This window comes from Salmo trutta, chromosome 15 (assembly GCF_901001165.1).
Source record: "Salmo trutta chromosome 15, fSalTru1.1, whole genome shotgun sequence".
Classification (NCBI taxonomy): Eukaryota; Metazoa; Chordata; class Actinopteri; order Salmoniformes; family Salmonidae; genus Salmo; species Salmo trutta.
In genome coordinates, this window is record NC_042971.1 from 49885157 (window position 1) to 49900556 (window position 15400).

The following is a 15400-nucleotide window of genomic DNA, read 5'->3' on the forward strand; positions in this document are numbered from 1 at the left end:
AAGGTGCATCAAAGCGGGGACCAAGAGACTGAAAAACAGCTATCTCAAGGCCATCAGACTGTTTAAATAGCCATCACTAGCTCAGAGAGGCTGCTGCCTATACACAAAGGCTTGAAATCGTTGGCCACTTTAATAAATGGAAATAGTGTTTACATATCTTGCATTACTCATCTCATATGGATATACTGCATTCTATACGTTTCTACTGTATCTTAGTCTATGCTGCTCTGACATTGCTTGTCCAAATATTTATATATTCTTAATTCCATTCCTTTACTTTAGATTTCTGTATATTGGGTATATGTTGTGAAATTGTTAGATGATATAGTTCACAGAGGTTTAGATGGTACAAGGATTCTCTACATTATACTTGCTTGTTTTGTCACAAACTGAAAATGTGAATTTTTGCATACAGGAAATGGCGCAGTGATGTCTGTGTAGTGCACCGATAACAATTTGCCATTCATTTTCTGTTTACTATTCTAATATAGAATTTTCAATGAGCCATTTTAGATTTGTATTTTAACATTGCAATTTCATTGTGGCATGAATCATGCGCACTGTTAAGAAAAACAAATGCATTTATCATTTTCACGTTCTTATTTAGCATTGCATTTTCAAACTGACACTGATCACCCTCCATAGACCAAGGTATTTTGTGAACCAGGAAACTCAGTTCTCTCACACAATTGAGTCTGAGCATAACTGCATACGAATTTACTAATGACGATGATGGATTTACACATATCGACGCATTTATTGGGATAGTGAGGGAATATAGAAAGCATCAGTAGATTTGGGTTACAATTGTCTTATAGTGAATACACTACAATAATATTTGAACTGTGTCCGTCTAGCCTTATCATGTCAGGCATATTAATCTTGGCATTTGTGATATCTATTCTATCTCATGGATATTATGTCGGAGCAAGTGTCAGGTCTGCGAGGGATGAGGTGAATTTTGAGTCTGTAAATCTGAATGTAGACCTTTCTCGAGTACTCAAGAGAGTGAACGAACGTTTTTTGTCTGTGGCCATAGATGCGAGTCTCGTCGCTGAAGAGAAGTTCATGTACCTTTTAACGTGAGTATTACTACTTTTAGCACAATTTACATGTATTTGTTTTATAAAACGATTGCCTTCAGTCAATTTTTTTTAAAACCAGCAGACTACCACTAGATTAGAATCAGTCAGGTTCTATACATATTTTCTCTCTGGAGAAACAAACAGTTCAGAGAGACGTCTGGCGTATTCATTACGCCTATAATGTTGTAAAATGTTTTTTAAACAGAAGCAAATGGAACGAAATGGGGAGAGACCTACCTGAATTTCCAACAGAAACTTGTTTTAGTTGCGAAACAACTGTTTGGACTAATGATTACACCCCAGGGGTGTATTCATTAGATTCTGTTGCAAAACGTTTCGCAACACACAAAACAGTTTACTCTAGGAACCACCAAACAGAACGAGCTGAATGTGCCCAAGAGAAACTGTAATATTCATATGTGTAAACATACTGAATTATAATTGGATGCATTTTACTGCCATATCATACTGTGCTATGATTGGTTAAGTCCACCCAGATGGTTAGGTCATGGTCAGTTGATCATGTTTGGAGATAAGTGAACATGCCAGTTGTAGCTAGCTAATAAAGAGCTACGTTAAGAAATATCCTGTAGTACTGCATTTTATTATTTTGTACAAAGCGTGCAAAACAAGACAAACTTTTGAAGTTTCCATTTGAAGTAAACGTTTTGCAACGGAGAACATTTTGCATTGAAATCTGACTAATGAATACACTCCAGCTCAACTTAATCTTCCAAAACTGCATAAATTCTCAACTAAATCCACCAGGTCTCCAAAGCTGAGGACATTGGCTAAAGCTTTATCCCCAGCATTTCTAAGATTTGGAGGGACAAGACAAGATTTCATGACCTTCAACCCTGCATTTTTACATTCAAATGAGTATCACAAAAACTCTGTTTTTGATGCAGGTAAATATGGCATACATTGTCACACATTTCAACTGCTTACTAGTCATATTACCACAGAGAGTCGTTTCATATATTTAACCAGCAGCTCTTGTGATGTGTGTGGTTTGATTGTGATCACTCACTTCCGCAGCACAATTCCTGTTTTGCATTAATGACACTGAGAAGGAACAGTATGTTGATTCACACACAGTCAGCTTGAATGCACACAGTAGACCAGGCAGATCTCAAACAATATCATGCGTTTGAGGTAAATCTTAGGTCATCAGCTTCTGAGTGACTCATAGCCACTTGGTTTCTGATTCCTGCTTTCTATTCTACTGTCAGATGATCTCTGTGAAAGGCTGGAGCTGCCCCCAATACTGGAGGAGAGGCTGAAGCAGGAATGGGCTCTACAGGAAGTACTTCTCCAGAAAGAGGACTTGCAGAGGAAGTACCGGAGTGTAAAGTTCACAGGTACTGTATGAGCAATGGTTGTCATGCAGGCAGCATCAGTCTAGCTCACAATAGACTGCCTTTTTTGTTTAGCTAACCACCCATTTTCCCTTGAGCAAATAGTCTGAAAGAAGAAGAAAACAACATTTAAAATATTTGTTTTTTCCCTGGCAGAGTATGCAGTGGATCTACTGTACTCTTTTACAAACTGTTCTGGATTAGACCTTATCTTTGGGCTCAACGAGCTGCTCAGGACCACTGGCAACTCCTGGGACAGCAGCAATGCCAGGACCCTCATACAGTACTGTGAATCCAAACAGTACAGCATGGCCTGGGAGCTGGGCAATGGTAACAATTGCAGTTTGGTTCATTGATTGAATTGACTAAACAATTAAATAAACTAAGCAAAAAAATTAACGTCCTCTCACTGTTAACGGCGTTTTATTTTCAGCAAACTTAATGTGTAAATATTTGTATGAACATAAGATTCAACGACTGGGACATAAACTGAACAAGTTCCACAGAAATGTGACTAACAGAAATTGATAAATCTTTCCCTGAACAAAGGAGGTGGTCAAAATCAAAAGTAACACTCAGGATTGGTGTGGCCACCAGCTGCATTAAGTACTGCAGTGCATCTCCTCCTCATGGACTGCACCAGATTTGCCTGTTCGTGCTGTGAGATGTTACACACTCTTCCACCAAGGCATCTGCAAGTTCCCAGACATTTCTGGGGGGGAATGGCCCTAGCCCTCATCTTCCGATCCAAAAGGTCCCAGAAGTACTCAATGGGATTGAGATCCGGGCTCTTCGCTGGCCATGGCAGGACACTGACATTCCTGTCTTGCAGGAAATCATGTGCAGAACGAGCAGTATGGCTGGTGGCATTGTCATGCTGGAGGGTCATGTCAGGATGAGCCTGCAGGAGGGTACCACATGAGGGAGGTGGATGTCTTCCCTGTAACGCACAGCATTGAGATTGCCTGCAATGACAACAAGCTCAGTCCGACGATGCTGTGACACACCCTACACCTCCAAATCAATCCCACTCCAGAGTAAAGGCCTCGGTGTAACGCTCATTCCTTCGATAAACGCAAATCCAACCATCACCCTCGGTGAGACAAAACCATGACTCGTCAGTGAAGAGCACTTTTTGCCAGTCCCGTCTGGTCCAGCGACGGTGGGTTTGTACCCATAGGCGACATTGTTGCCAGTGATGTCTGGTGAGGACCTGCCTTACAACAGGCCTACAAGCCCTGAGTCCAGCCTCTCTCAGCCTATTGCGGACAGTCTGAGCACTGATGGAGGGCTTGTGTGTTCCTGGTATAACTCTGGCAGTTGTTGCCATCCTGTACATGTCCCACAGGTGTGATGTTCGGATGTACTGATCCTGGGCAGGTGTTGTTACACGTGGTCTGCCACTGCGAGGATGATCAGCTGTCCGTCCTGTCTACCTGTAGCGCTGTCTTAGGCATCTCACAGTATGGACATTGCAATTTATTGCCCTGGCCACATCTGTAGTCCTCATGCCTCCTTGCAGCATGCCTAAGGCACATTCACGCAGATAAGCAGGGACCCTGGGCATTTTTTTTGGGGGGGGGGGTTTCAGAGTCAGTAGAAAGGCCTCTTTAGTGTCCTAAGTTTTCATAACTGTGACCTTAATTACATACCGTCTGTAAGCTGTTAGTGTCTTAATGACCGTTCCGTAGGTGCATGTTCATTAATTGTTTATGGTTCATTGAACAAGCATGGGAAGCAGTGTTTAAACCCTTTACAATGAGGATCTGTGAAGTTATTTGGATTTTTACGAATTATCTTTGAAAGACAGGGTCCTGAAAAAGGGACGTTTCTTTTTTTGCTGAGTTTGTCAGCTTCACACCAATGCAATGGCAACACATATTACAACTCCTCAAGGATAACATCAAAAAGTCTGACTTATGTCCATTCTGGTCCTCTAAAAATCCTGTCTCCATTCATATCAGAGCCCAACAGTTATGAGAAGAAGGCAGGGATCCGGGTGAACGGATACCAGCTGGGCCAAGACTTCATTCAACTCCGCAGGATTCTGCAGGAATCCAAACTTTACCATGACACTGGACTCTATGGACCAGACATTAGCCAACCCCGAGAGCACCGGAGAGACTTACTGGAGGGGTGAGAGTTTGTCCCTTTTATGTAGCCTATACATAAGGTAGCCCCAATATAGTCATATTTGACATGCTGGTGTACTAGCTAAAGCAATAGTATTGGAAGTTTCCTCGGTCAAAGTAAGAAACATATTTTCCCAAACATGAAAGAGTCGTTGCTAACTGGAAAACGACTAAGGCAAAGAAACTATGAATTATTATTAATTAAAAGGATATTCTACTATTGAATTACGACATGACGTGCATACTTGTCTATATTCATGGTTAAATATCACTGCCAATGCAGTAGGAGACTAATCCCTGAATAATAGGCCACTTGATTTAGACTGGTTTGTCCAGTTTATGGGCGTTTTCTGTCTTTTCACAGCCATATTATACAATATGGTCAGAGTTGTATTACTGCTTCTCTCATTTTCCTCTGGCATGTTGATACCAAAGACTGTGGTTCAAACCTAAACTGTTAACAACACCAACTCATTAATCTCTCATCTCAACAGCACAAAGTAAATCAAACATTTCCACTGTCTTTTCCCTATTGGGAAAACTCTTTTATTTTACAATGTATAGGAAAAACTATCACCCCTCCAGTGGTCTCAGGGCTGGTTAACGTTGGGTCATTAGATTATTCTCACACAACCACCAATCATGTGGGATTTTATATATATATATATATACACATACATACATACATACATACATACATACATACATACATACATACATACATACATACATACATACATACATACATAGTACCAGTCAAAAGTGTGGACACACCTACTCATTCCAAGGTTTTTCGTTATTTTTACTATTTTCTACATTATAGAATAATAGTGAAGACATCAAATCTATGAAATAACACATGGAATAACCTAAGTGTTAAACAAATCAAAATATATTTTATATTTGAGATTCTTCAAAGTAGCCCCCCTTTGCCTTGATGACAGCTTAGCATACTCTTGGCATTCTCAACCAGTTTCATGAGGTAGTCACCTGGAATGCCTTTGTTAAAATTTAATTTGTGGAATTTCTTTCCTTCTTAATGTGTTTGTGCCAATCAGTTTTGAGCACTTAGGGGTGGTATACAGAAGATGGCCTTTTTTGGTAAAAGATCAAGTCCATATTATGGCAAGAACAGCTCAAATAAGCAAAGAGAAACAACAGTCCATCATTACTTTAAGACATGAAGGTCAGTCAATCTGGACAATTTCAAGAACTTTGAAAGTTTCTTCAAGTGCAGTCGCAAAACCCATGAAGCGCTATGATGAAACTGGCTCTCATAAGGACCGCCACAGGAAAGGAAGACCCAGAGGTACCTCTGCTGCAGAGGACAAGTTCATTAGAGTTAACTGCACCTCAGATTGCAGCCCAAATAAATGCTTCAGAGTTCAAGTAACAGACCGATCTCAACATCAACTGTTCAGAGGAGAGTGCATGAAATCAGGCCTCAATGGTAAAATTGCTGCAAAGAAACCACAACTAAAGGACCCCAAGAAACACGAGCAATGATCATTAGACCGGTGGAAATATGTCCTTTGGTCTGATGACTCCAAATTTGATATTTTTGGTTCTAACCGCCGTGTCTTTGTGAGATAATGATGATCTCTGCATGTGTGGTTCCCACCGTGAAACATGGAGGAGGAGGTGTGATGGTGCTTTGCTGGTGACACGGTTTGTGATTTGTTTCTAATTCAAGGCATACTTAACCAGCATGGCTCCCACATCATTCTGCAGCGATACACCATTCCACCTGGTTTGCGCTTAGTGGGACTATCATTTGTTTTTCAACAGGACAATGACCCAACACACCTCCAGGCTTTGTAAAGGCTGTTTGACCAAGAAGGAAAGTGATGGAGTGCTGCATCAGATGACCTGGCCTGCACAATAAACCGACCTCTACCCAATTGAGATGGTTTGGGATGAGTTGTACCGCAGAGCGAAGGAAAGCAGCCAACAAGTGCTCAGCATATTTGGGAACTCCTTCAAGACTGTTGGAAAAGCATTCCAGGTGACGCTGGTTGAGAGAATGCCAAGCGTGTGCAAAGCTGTCATCAAAGCAAAGGGTGGCTACTTTGAAGAATCTGAAATATTGTAACGACTGTCGTAAAGAGGGGACCAAAGCGCAGCGTGTTGATTTCTCATATTTATTATAACTCAAAATAAAGGATAAAATAAAACAAATGATCAGCTCACACTTCTGACAGGTACATAGACTAAACATAATACAACTACCCACAAACACAAGTGGGAAAACCCCTACTTAATATGATCTCCAATTAGAGACAACGAGGACCAGCTGCCTCTAACTGGAGATCCCAAAAAACAACAACATTGAAAACTAGAACTAAACATAGAAAAACACAACACCCCCTGTCACGCCCTGACCAACTCTACCATAGAAAATAACATCTTACTATGGTCAGGACGTTACAGTACCCCCCCAAAGGTGCAGACTCCGAATGCTACTAATAAACAAAAACGAAAAAGGGAGGTTAGGGTGGGTAACTGTTTATGGCGGCTCTAGTGCAGTCCACATAACCTTATCCTGGAGGCCGGGTGTGCAGAGCAGGCACAGGGTATACTGGGCCGTGGAGGCGCACTGGAGGTCTGGAGCTTATGGCTGGTACAACCTGTCCTGGCTGGATAACCCCTGTAGCCCGGCAAGCGCGGGGTGTTGTAACAGGTCGCACAGGTTTGTGTTGGTGAACTGGGGGTACCTGGGCCAAAGAGACGCACCGGAGACCAGGAACGCTGAGCAGGCACACTCCTTCCTGGCTGAATGCCAACTCTAGCACGGCAACTGTGGGAAGCTTGCACCGAGTGCACCGGGCTGTCGCTGCGCACTGGCGACACAATGCGCATCCCCGCATAACACGGTGCTTGCTCGATCACTCGCCCCCCACGGTAAGCACGGGGAGTTGGCTCAGGTTTCCAACCTGACTCTGCCAATCTACCCGTGTGCCCCGGGGGGGCTGTCTCTCGCACTTGCCTCGTGGTTGGTACAGCGCCTCATAATAACGCCGCTCCGCTTTTGCTGCCTCAATCTCCCTCGGGCGGCAATACTCCCTGACTCCAGCCTGACACCAGGGTCCTTTTCCGTCAAGAATTTCTTCCCAGGTCCATTCCTTTCCATGATTTCTCATGATGATATTTATTATAACTCAAAATACTAAAGGAAAAAATAACAAACAGAAAACGATCAGCTCACAGTTCTGTGAGGTACATAGACTAAACAGAATACAACTACCCACAAACACAGGTAGAAAAAATCCTACTTAAATATGATCTCCAATTAGAGACAATGAGGACCAGCTGCCTCTAATTGGAGATCATCACAAAAAACAACATAGAAATAGAAAACTAGAACTAAACATAGAAAAACACAAAACACCTCCTGTCATGCCCTGACCAACTCGACCATAGAAAATAACATCTTACTATGGTCAGGACGTGACAAATATAAAATATATTTTGATTTGTTTAACACTTTTTTGGTTTTTACATGTTTCCATATGTGTTATTTCATAGTTTTTATGTCTTCACTATTATTCTACAATGTAGAAAATAGATTTTAAAAAAATAAGAAAAACCCTTGAATAACTAGGTGTGTTCAAACTTTTGACTGATATCAAAATTGTCAGTTTCTCTGGTTTTACTATTTATAGGTATTTGTTTGGGTAAAATTATTTTTTGTTTTGTTTTATTCTATAAACTACTGACAACATTTATCCCAAATTCCAAATAAAAATATTGTCATTTAGAGCATTTATTTGCAGAAAATGACATCTGGTCAAAATAACAGCGATGCTCTAAATGACTATTTTTATTTGGGAGAAATGATGTCACTAGTTTATAGAATAAAACATAAATGTTAATTTTACCCCAACACATACCTATAAATAGTAAAACCAGAGAAACTGATACTTTTGCAGTGGTCTCAAGTTTTTCCAGAGCTGTATATAAAAAAATATTGAACAATCATATCCTATTTACTTTTCATAGGTTCTTGGAAAGTGGGGCAGAAGCAATTGACGCATGCACCTGGCACCAGTAAGTTGAACTGTCTGTCCTCACCTGGCACACAGTGATGGATCAGATGTCACATGTTGCTGCTTTTCACTTTGACACAGACACTGAACAAACACAGGGTTTGTTTATTAGTGTGCTTGGAAGGTTGGGCACGTGGGCTTGTCACAAGGGGAAAGAGGAACTGTTTGTAAAGGCTTGCACTAACCAGACTTCATGAGTCTGTCAATGAGGGATGTACTTTTCAGTCGGAACACCATAGAATATGTAAAGGTTTATTTTCATTGTTTAATTCCAGACATTTTAATGATACATATACAGCACCAGTCAAAAGTTTGAACACACCTACTTATTCAAGGGTTTTTCTTTATTTTTACTATTTTCTACATTGTAGAATAATAGTGAAGACACCAAAACTATGAAATAACACATGGAATCATGTAGTAACCAAAAAAAATGTTAAACAAATCAAAATATATTTGAGATTCTTCAAAGTAGCCACCCTTTGCCTTGATGACAGCTTTGCACACTCTTGGCATTCTTTTAAACCAGCTTCACCTGGAATGCTGTTCCAACAGTCTTGATGGAGTTCCCACATATGCTGAGCACTCGTTGGCTGCTTTTCCTTCACTCTGCGGTCTAACTCATCCCAAACCTTCTCAATTGGGTTGAGGTCAGTTGATTGTGGAGGCCAGGTCATCTGATGCAGCACTCCATCACTCTCCTTCTTGGTCAAATAGCCCTTACACAGCCTGAAGGTGTGTTGGGTCATTGTCCTGTTGAAAAACAAATGATAGTCCCACTAAGCGCAAACCAGGTGGGATGGCGTACCGCTGCAGAATGCTGTAGGCGCCATGCTGATTAAGTGTGTCTTGAATTGAAAATAAATCACAGACCGTGTCACCAGCAAAACACCATCACCTCCATGCTTCACGGTGGGAACCACACATGCGGAGAACATCTGTTTACCGACACTGCGTCTCACAAAGACACGGCGGTTAGAACCAAAATTCTCAAATATGGACTCATCAGACCAAAGGACAGATTTCCACCGGTCTAATGTCCATTGCTCATGTTTCTTGGCCACAAAAAGTATATTCTTCTTATTGGTGTCCTTTAGTAGTGGTTTCTTTGCAGCAATTCGACCACGAAGGCCTGAATAATGCGGTCTTCTCTGAGCAGTTGATGTAGAGATCTGTCTGTTACTTGAACTCTGAAGCATTTATTTAGGCTGCAATTTTTGAGTCTGTTAACTCTAATGAACTTTCCTGTGGCGGTCCTCCATAAGAGCCAGTTTCATCATAGCGCTTGATGGTTTTTGCGACTGCACTTGAAGAAACGTTCAAAGTTCTTGAGATGTTCCGTATTGACTGACCTTCATGTCTTAAAGTAATGATGGACATATTCAATCAATCCTTATCCCAGTCTGCTGTTCCCACATGCTTCAAGAGGGCCACCATTGTTCCTGTTCCCAAGAAAGTGAAGGTAACTGAGCTAAATGACTATCGCTCCGTAGCACTCACTTCCGTCATCATGAAGTGCTTTGAGAGACTAGTCAAGGACCATATCACCTCCACCCTAGACCCACTCCAATTTGCTTACCGCCCCAATAGGTCCACAGACGACGCAATCGCAATCACACTGCCCTAACCCATCTGGACAAGAGGAATACCTATGTAAGAATGCTGTTCATCGACTACAGCTCAGCATTTAACACCATAGTACCCTCCAAACTCGTCATTAAGCTGGGTCTCGACCCCGCCCTGTGCTACTGGGTCCTGGACTTCCTGACGGGCCGCCCCCAGTTGGTAAGGGTAGGTAACATCTCCACCCCGCTGATACTCAACACTGGGGCCCCACAAGGGTGCGTTCTCAGCCCCCTCCTGTACTCCCTGTTCACCCATGACTGCGTGGCCATGCACGCCTCCAACTCAATCATCAAGTTTGCAGATGACACTACAGTGGTAGGCTTGATTACCAACAACGACGAGACAGCCTTCTGGGAGGAGGTGAGGGCCCTCGGGAGTGTGGTGTCAGGAAAATAACCTCACACTCAATGTCAACAAAACACAGGAGATGATCGTGGACTTCAGGAAACAGCAGAGGGAGCAGCCCCCTATCCACATTGACGGGACAGTAGTGAAGGTGGAAAGTTTTAAATTCCTCAGCGTACACATCACGGACAAACTGAAATGGTCCACCCACACAGACAGCGTGGTGAAGAAGGCGCAGCAGCGCCTTGTCAACTTCAGGAGGCTGAAGAAATTCGGCTTGTCACCAAAAACACTCAAACTTTTACAGATGCACAATCGAGAGCATCCTATCAGGCTGCATCACCGCCTGGTACGGCAACTGCTCCGCCCACAACCGTAAGGCTCTCCAGAGGGTAGTGAGGTCTGCACAACGCATCACCGGGGGCAAACTACCTGCCCTCCAGGACACCTACACCACCTGATGTCACAGGAAGGCCAAAAAAATCATCAAGGACAACAACCACCCGAGCCACTACCTGTTCACACCGCTATCATCCAGAAGGCGAGGTCAGTACAGGTGCATCAATTCGGGGACTGGGAGACTGAAAAACAGCTTCTATCTCAAGGCCATCAGACTGTTAAACAGCCATCACTAACATTGAGTGGCTGCTGCCAACATACTGACTCATCTCTAGCCACTTTAATAATGAAAAATGGATGTAATAAATGTATCACTTACCACTTTAAACAATTTCACTTTACATAATGTTTACATACCCTACATTACTCATCTCATATGTATATACTGTACTCTATACCCTCTACTGCATCTTGCCTATGCCGTTCGACCATCGCTCATTCATATATTTTTATGTACATATTCTTATTCATTCCTTTACACTTGTGTGTGTGTGTGTATAAGGTAGTTGTTGTGAAATTGTTAGGTTAGATACTACTGCATGGTCGGAACTAGAAGCACAAGCATTTCACTACACTCGCATTAACATCTGCTATCCATGTGTATGTGACGAATAAAATTCTATTCGATTTTACTGTCCTTTCTCTTTGCTCTTTTGAACTGTTCTTGCCATAATATGGACTTGGTCTTTTACTAAATAGGGCTATCTTCAGTATACCACCCCTACCTTGTCACAACACAAAAGATTGGCTCAAACGCATTAAGAAGGAAAGAAATTCCACAAAGTAAATGTCAACAAGGCACACATGTTCATTGAAATGCATTCCAGGTGACTACCTCATAAAGCTGGTTGAGAGAATACCAAGAGTGTGCAAAGCTGTCATCAAGGCAAAGGTTGGCTACTATGAAGAATCTCAAATCTAAAATATATTTTTATTTAACGTTTTTGGTTGCTACTTGATTCCATGTGTGTTATTTCATAGTTTTGATGTCTTCACTATTATTCTACAATGTAGAAAATATAAAAAATAAAGAAAAACCCTTGAATGAGTAGGTGTGTCCAAATTTTGGACTGGTACTGTATGTTTCTGTCATGTCACTTTGATTTGAAGAACTGATCTTTAATCGACTACTCTGTATTTTTATTAGTTACTATGTCAACGGAAGACACACATCTTTAAACGATTTCCTAGACCCTGAGGTGCTAAACACTTTAGCCCTGAAAACACATGAAGTCATGGAGGTAATGGAAAAGATGTGGGAATACGTGTCTAATCATAGTATATAAGATATTTTTCATTTTATAGATGAGTGCCAGTGCACCGCAATTTCACAGGAAAAAAAATGTGTATGTTTTATATTTCAGTAAAGGCAATTAACTGGTTGTCCTGTCTTGTATCTTCAGACTGTTGATCTGGCATCCCCTGGGAAGAAGGTGTGGCTTGGAGAGACTAGTTCTGCCTATGGAGGCGGGGCTGAGGGGCTGTCTGACACATTTGTCGCTGGATTCATGTGAGTGTGTGTGTCTGTGAGGACAGAAAGATAGCCCCATTCAGAATCATACCCTGATACCATGTGAGCCGGAGTGATAATTTTAGTCTGACTGAGTCTGGATGTTGTAACAGGCAGCCTACTCATGCTGGCCGGATTCATGGCGCTCCACTGTGGGAAGAGAGACTATAGACAGCCTAGCTTTGCACGCTCAGTGCACTAGCAGCAGTTGAGTCAATTATGTTGTTAGTCTACTCTCATGGAAGGCAATCTCTATTATTTGGGAACGTGGATTTCATTGAATTTACAGGTCACCTGTCAGCCTGCATCTCATGATCAATCGTTCAACCATGCCCTGTTCCAGGAAGACTTACAATAGTGGTCTCGCGTGCCAAATTATTTTAAAGGAATGTCACAAAAATGCGTGTCCAATGATGTATCCAACATTGACTTAATCCAGTGTGAGGGAAGTATTTTCTTACAAGGGATTACATCTAATGTAATTCTCATTGAGCCTGAATACGGTTGATTGTTTCTAGATCAGATGATATGTGGCTGAATCTCATTATTGTCCCCAAAAACGTTATTTTATCTTGAAACAGTACTGCAGAGGTAGGCAACCCTGTTCCTGGAATGCTGCAGGTACTGCAGGGTTTTGTTCCAACTAGGCACCACACCTGACCAACTGAGCTAATTGATCAGTTCAGTGATTCCCTAAATTCAACACACCTGGTCCTCCTGGTTGTTTAAATCAAAAACATGACGTGCCTGTGGAACTCCAGGACCAGGGTGGCCTAACCCTGCAGTACTGTATTTGTGGTGTAAAATAACTCTTTAATGGTTACAGGTGGCTGGATAAACTGGGCCTTGGTGCAAAGCTTGGCTTAGATGTTGTAATCAGGCAGGTTTTGATTGGATCTGGGACTTACCACCTGGTAGATGATAACCTCGATCCACTTCCTGTAAGAGAAATTCTTGTTTATTCTCCTCATGTCTTTTGAATTCCTGAAAAAACGGCAATGATCCAATTAAGTATTTTTTTAATTGAAAAAAAGTGTCTATTCTAGGAATATTCAATTTTTTTATATATAGTAAATTCTCTGGTTTATATTTGTATCACTTTGGCAGGATTACTGGCTATCAGTTCTGTACAAGAGGCTTGTTGGACCAGAGGTGCTGAGTATAGAAGCCTTTTCCATTTTGGGAAAGACGAAAAGAGTACGGGTCTACCTACACTGCACTAACAAGAAAAGGTATTTCACAATCTAGCTGTATTAAAGATGGAATCTGCATTAGGCGAAACAGGTAAATCCACCTCAGGCAGCGTGGTAAAAAATATTGCAGCACATTCTGCTGTTCTATAACGCGTGCAATGTGACAAAGTGTTCGCTGTTTTCAGTAACTTCCTGGTTGTAGTGTCTCAAACGGACGTGGGAGTTTCACCAATTATGCATTCCAGCTTTAAGATGTGAGACAACAACTTGTGTTTGTGAGACAACCATCCTGCCTGTCCCTCAATTTTCTCTTCCTCTCTTCTCCAGTACAAGCTACAAAAGTGGAGCAGTCACATTGTTTGCTCTGAACCTGAGTAAGAGCCCTGCGAGGATCGCTGTGCCTGCCATGGTCTCTAACAGCACTGTAGAGGCCTTCGTTCTTCAGTCTGAACAGCCTGGCGAGGAGGGACTCTACTCGAAGTAGGCTACCATTAATCTTTATTCCCATCAATGGGGCCACTAACCTTAAGTTTGTTGCTTGAACCTTGTTGCTGTTTTTTTATTATTATTGCAATTTTTATTTTTATTGAACTTTTATTTAATTAGGCAAGTCAGTTATTTCTTATTTACAATGACGGCCCACCCCGGACAACGCTGGGCCAATTATGTGCAGCCCTATGGGACTCCCAATCACGGCCAGATGTGATACAGCCTGGAATTGAACCAGGGACTTTAGCAATGCCTCTTGCACTGAGATGCAGTGCCTTAGACCGCTGCGCCACTCGGGAACCCTGTACAAGGAAGTGTTACCTATTTCTGCTTTTGTCTTGCCTTGTAACATTGTCAGTGTAAACAATACCGTGCTAAAAAACTATAGAAAGGATGTGTGCTGTGATCTCCAGGTCTGTGAAACTCAACGGAGAGGTGTTGAAGATGGTGGATGACCGAACTCTTCCATCGCTCCAGGGAACTCCTCTTGCTGCAGGAGAACATCTCAGACTCCCTGGTTATTCCTTTGCCTTCTATCTCCTCAGCGAGGCCCAGGCACTGGCCTGCCGATGACCCCAACTGGAGAGGAGGACTTGAGAAGATGGATGTATATTCACTGTCTTGACTAAGAAGGAAACACTTGACTATTACTCTAAACACTGCTGTATGTTTTTGCCGAAGAATGTTAACCAGGTGAATGTGGTGAAAGGATTCGATATACACTGCTCAAAAAAATAAAGGGAACACTTAGACAACACAATGTAACTCCAAGTCAATCACACTTCTGTGAAATCAAACTGTCCACTTAGGAAGCAACTTGCAGACTTGTTTACGCTGCTGTGCGTTTTTGTTTCCGATCTTACTTTGCTACCTAACGGTTTTAACTTTTTCATTACCGTATATTTTTACTTTTTACCCTCACTCAACTTTTTTCATTCAACTTTCTTACCCCGGAGGTTTTATCTGGACATGGTTCGTCAGGACTTCAAACAGCCGAAGCTAAGTAACATTAACATGATGCCTTCTAATTGCAGTCGTTGTACTTATAATATACAGGAGAACGATCGCCTTACGGCAAGGATAGCTGTGCTGCAAGCCCAGCTTCAGACGCAATCGCTAGGCAAGGGTAATTTCAGTGTAGGAAAGGATGAAACAGCGTCTGTGCCACCAGCAAGTACAGATAGTAACGTTAGTATAAACCCCCTCGCACGGTCCCC

The 15400-nt window shown here is 42.1% G+C and overlaps 1 protein-coding gene and 1 long non-coding RNA gene across 3 annotated transcripts in view; one reads left to right on the plus strand and one right to left on the minus strand.

Moving 5' to 3' along the window:
- LOC115149252 (uncharacterized) overlaps window positions 1-1518 on the minus strand; it is a 20381-nt gene extending 18863 nt beyond the window's left edge. Inside the window, exon 1 of the long non-coding RNA XR_003866827.1 lies at window positions 1323-1518. This is a non-coding gene — a long non-coding RNA (uncharacterized LOC115149252). The remainder of the gene's footprint in view (window positions 1-1322) is intronic.
- Window positions 663-14943, plus strand: LOC115149247 (heparanase). Of its 2 annotated transcripts, XM_029691927.1 has the most exons (12): window positions 663-1082; window positions 1854-1993; window positions 2318-2446; window positions 2600-2773; window positions 4408-4579; window positions 8575-8622; window positions 12139-12232; window positions 12395-12501; window positions 13328-13442; window positions 13609-13733; window positions 14022-14174; window positions 14597-14943. In XM_029691927.1, the coding sequence occupies exons 1-12, from the start codon at window positions 865-867 to the stop codon at window positions 14754-14756; spliced, it is 1635 nt and encodes a 544-aa protein (XP_029547787.1). In that variant the 5' UTR covers window positions 663-864; the 3' UTR covers window positions 14757-14943. The 2 variants fall into 2 exon arrangements, with proteins under 2 accessions (XP_029547787.1, XP_029547788.1); XM_029691928.1 differs by lacking the exon at window positions 8575-8622.
- Window positions 14944-15400: the final 457 nt, after the last annotated feature.

What these genes read in the sequence shown, in the direction of transcription:
- LOC115149247 (XM_029691927.1), top strand. Translation starts at nt 865, where the DNA reads ATGTCAGGCATATTAATCTTGGCATTTGTGATATCTATTCTATCTCAT. An exon ending in CGGAGAGACTTACTGGAGGG is followed by an intron (nt 4,580 to 8,574) that starts GTGAGAGTTTGT and finishes TACTTTTCATAG; the next exon opens with GTTCTTGGAAAGTGGGGCAG. An exon ending in AAACACATGAAGTCATGGAG is followed by an intron (nt 12,233 to 12,394) that starts GTAATGGAAAAG and finishes TTGTATCTTCAG; the next exon opens with ACTGTTGATCTGGCATCCCC.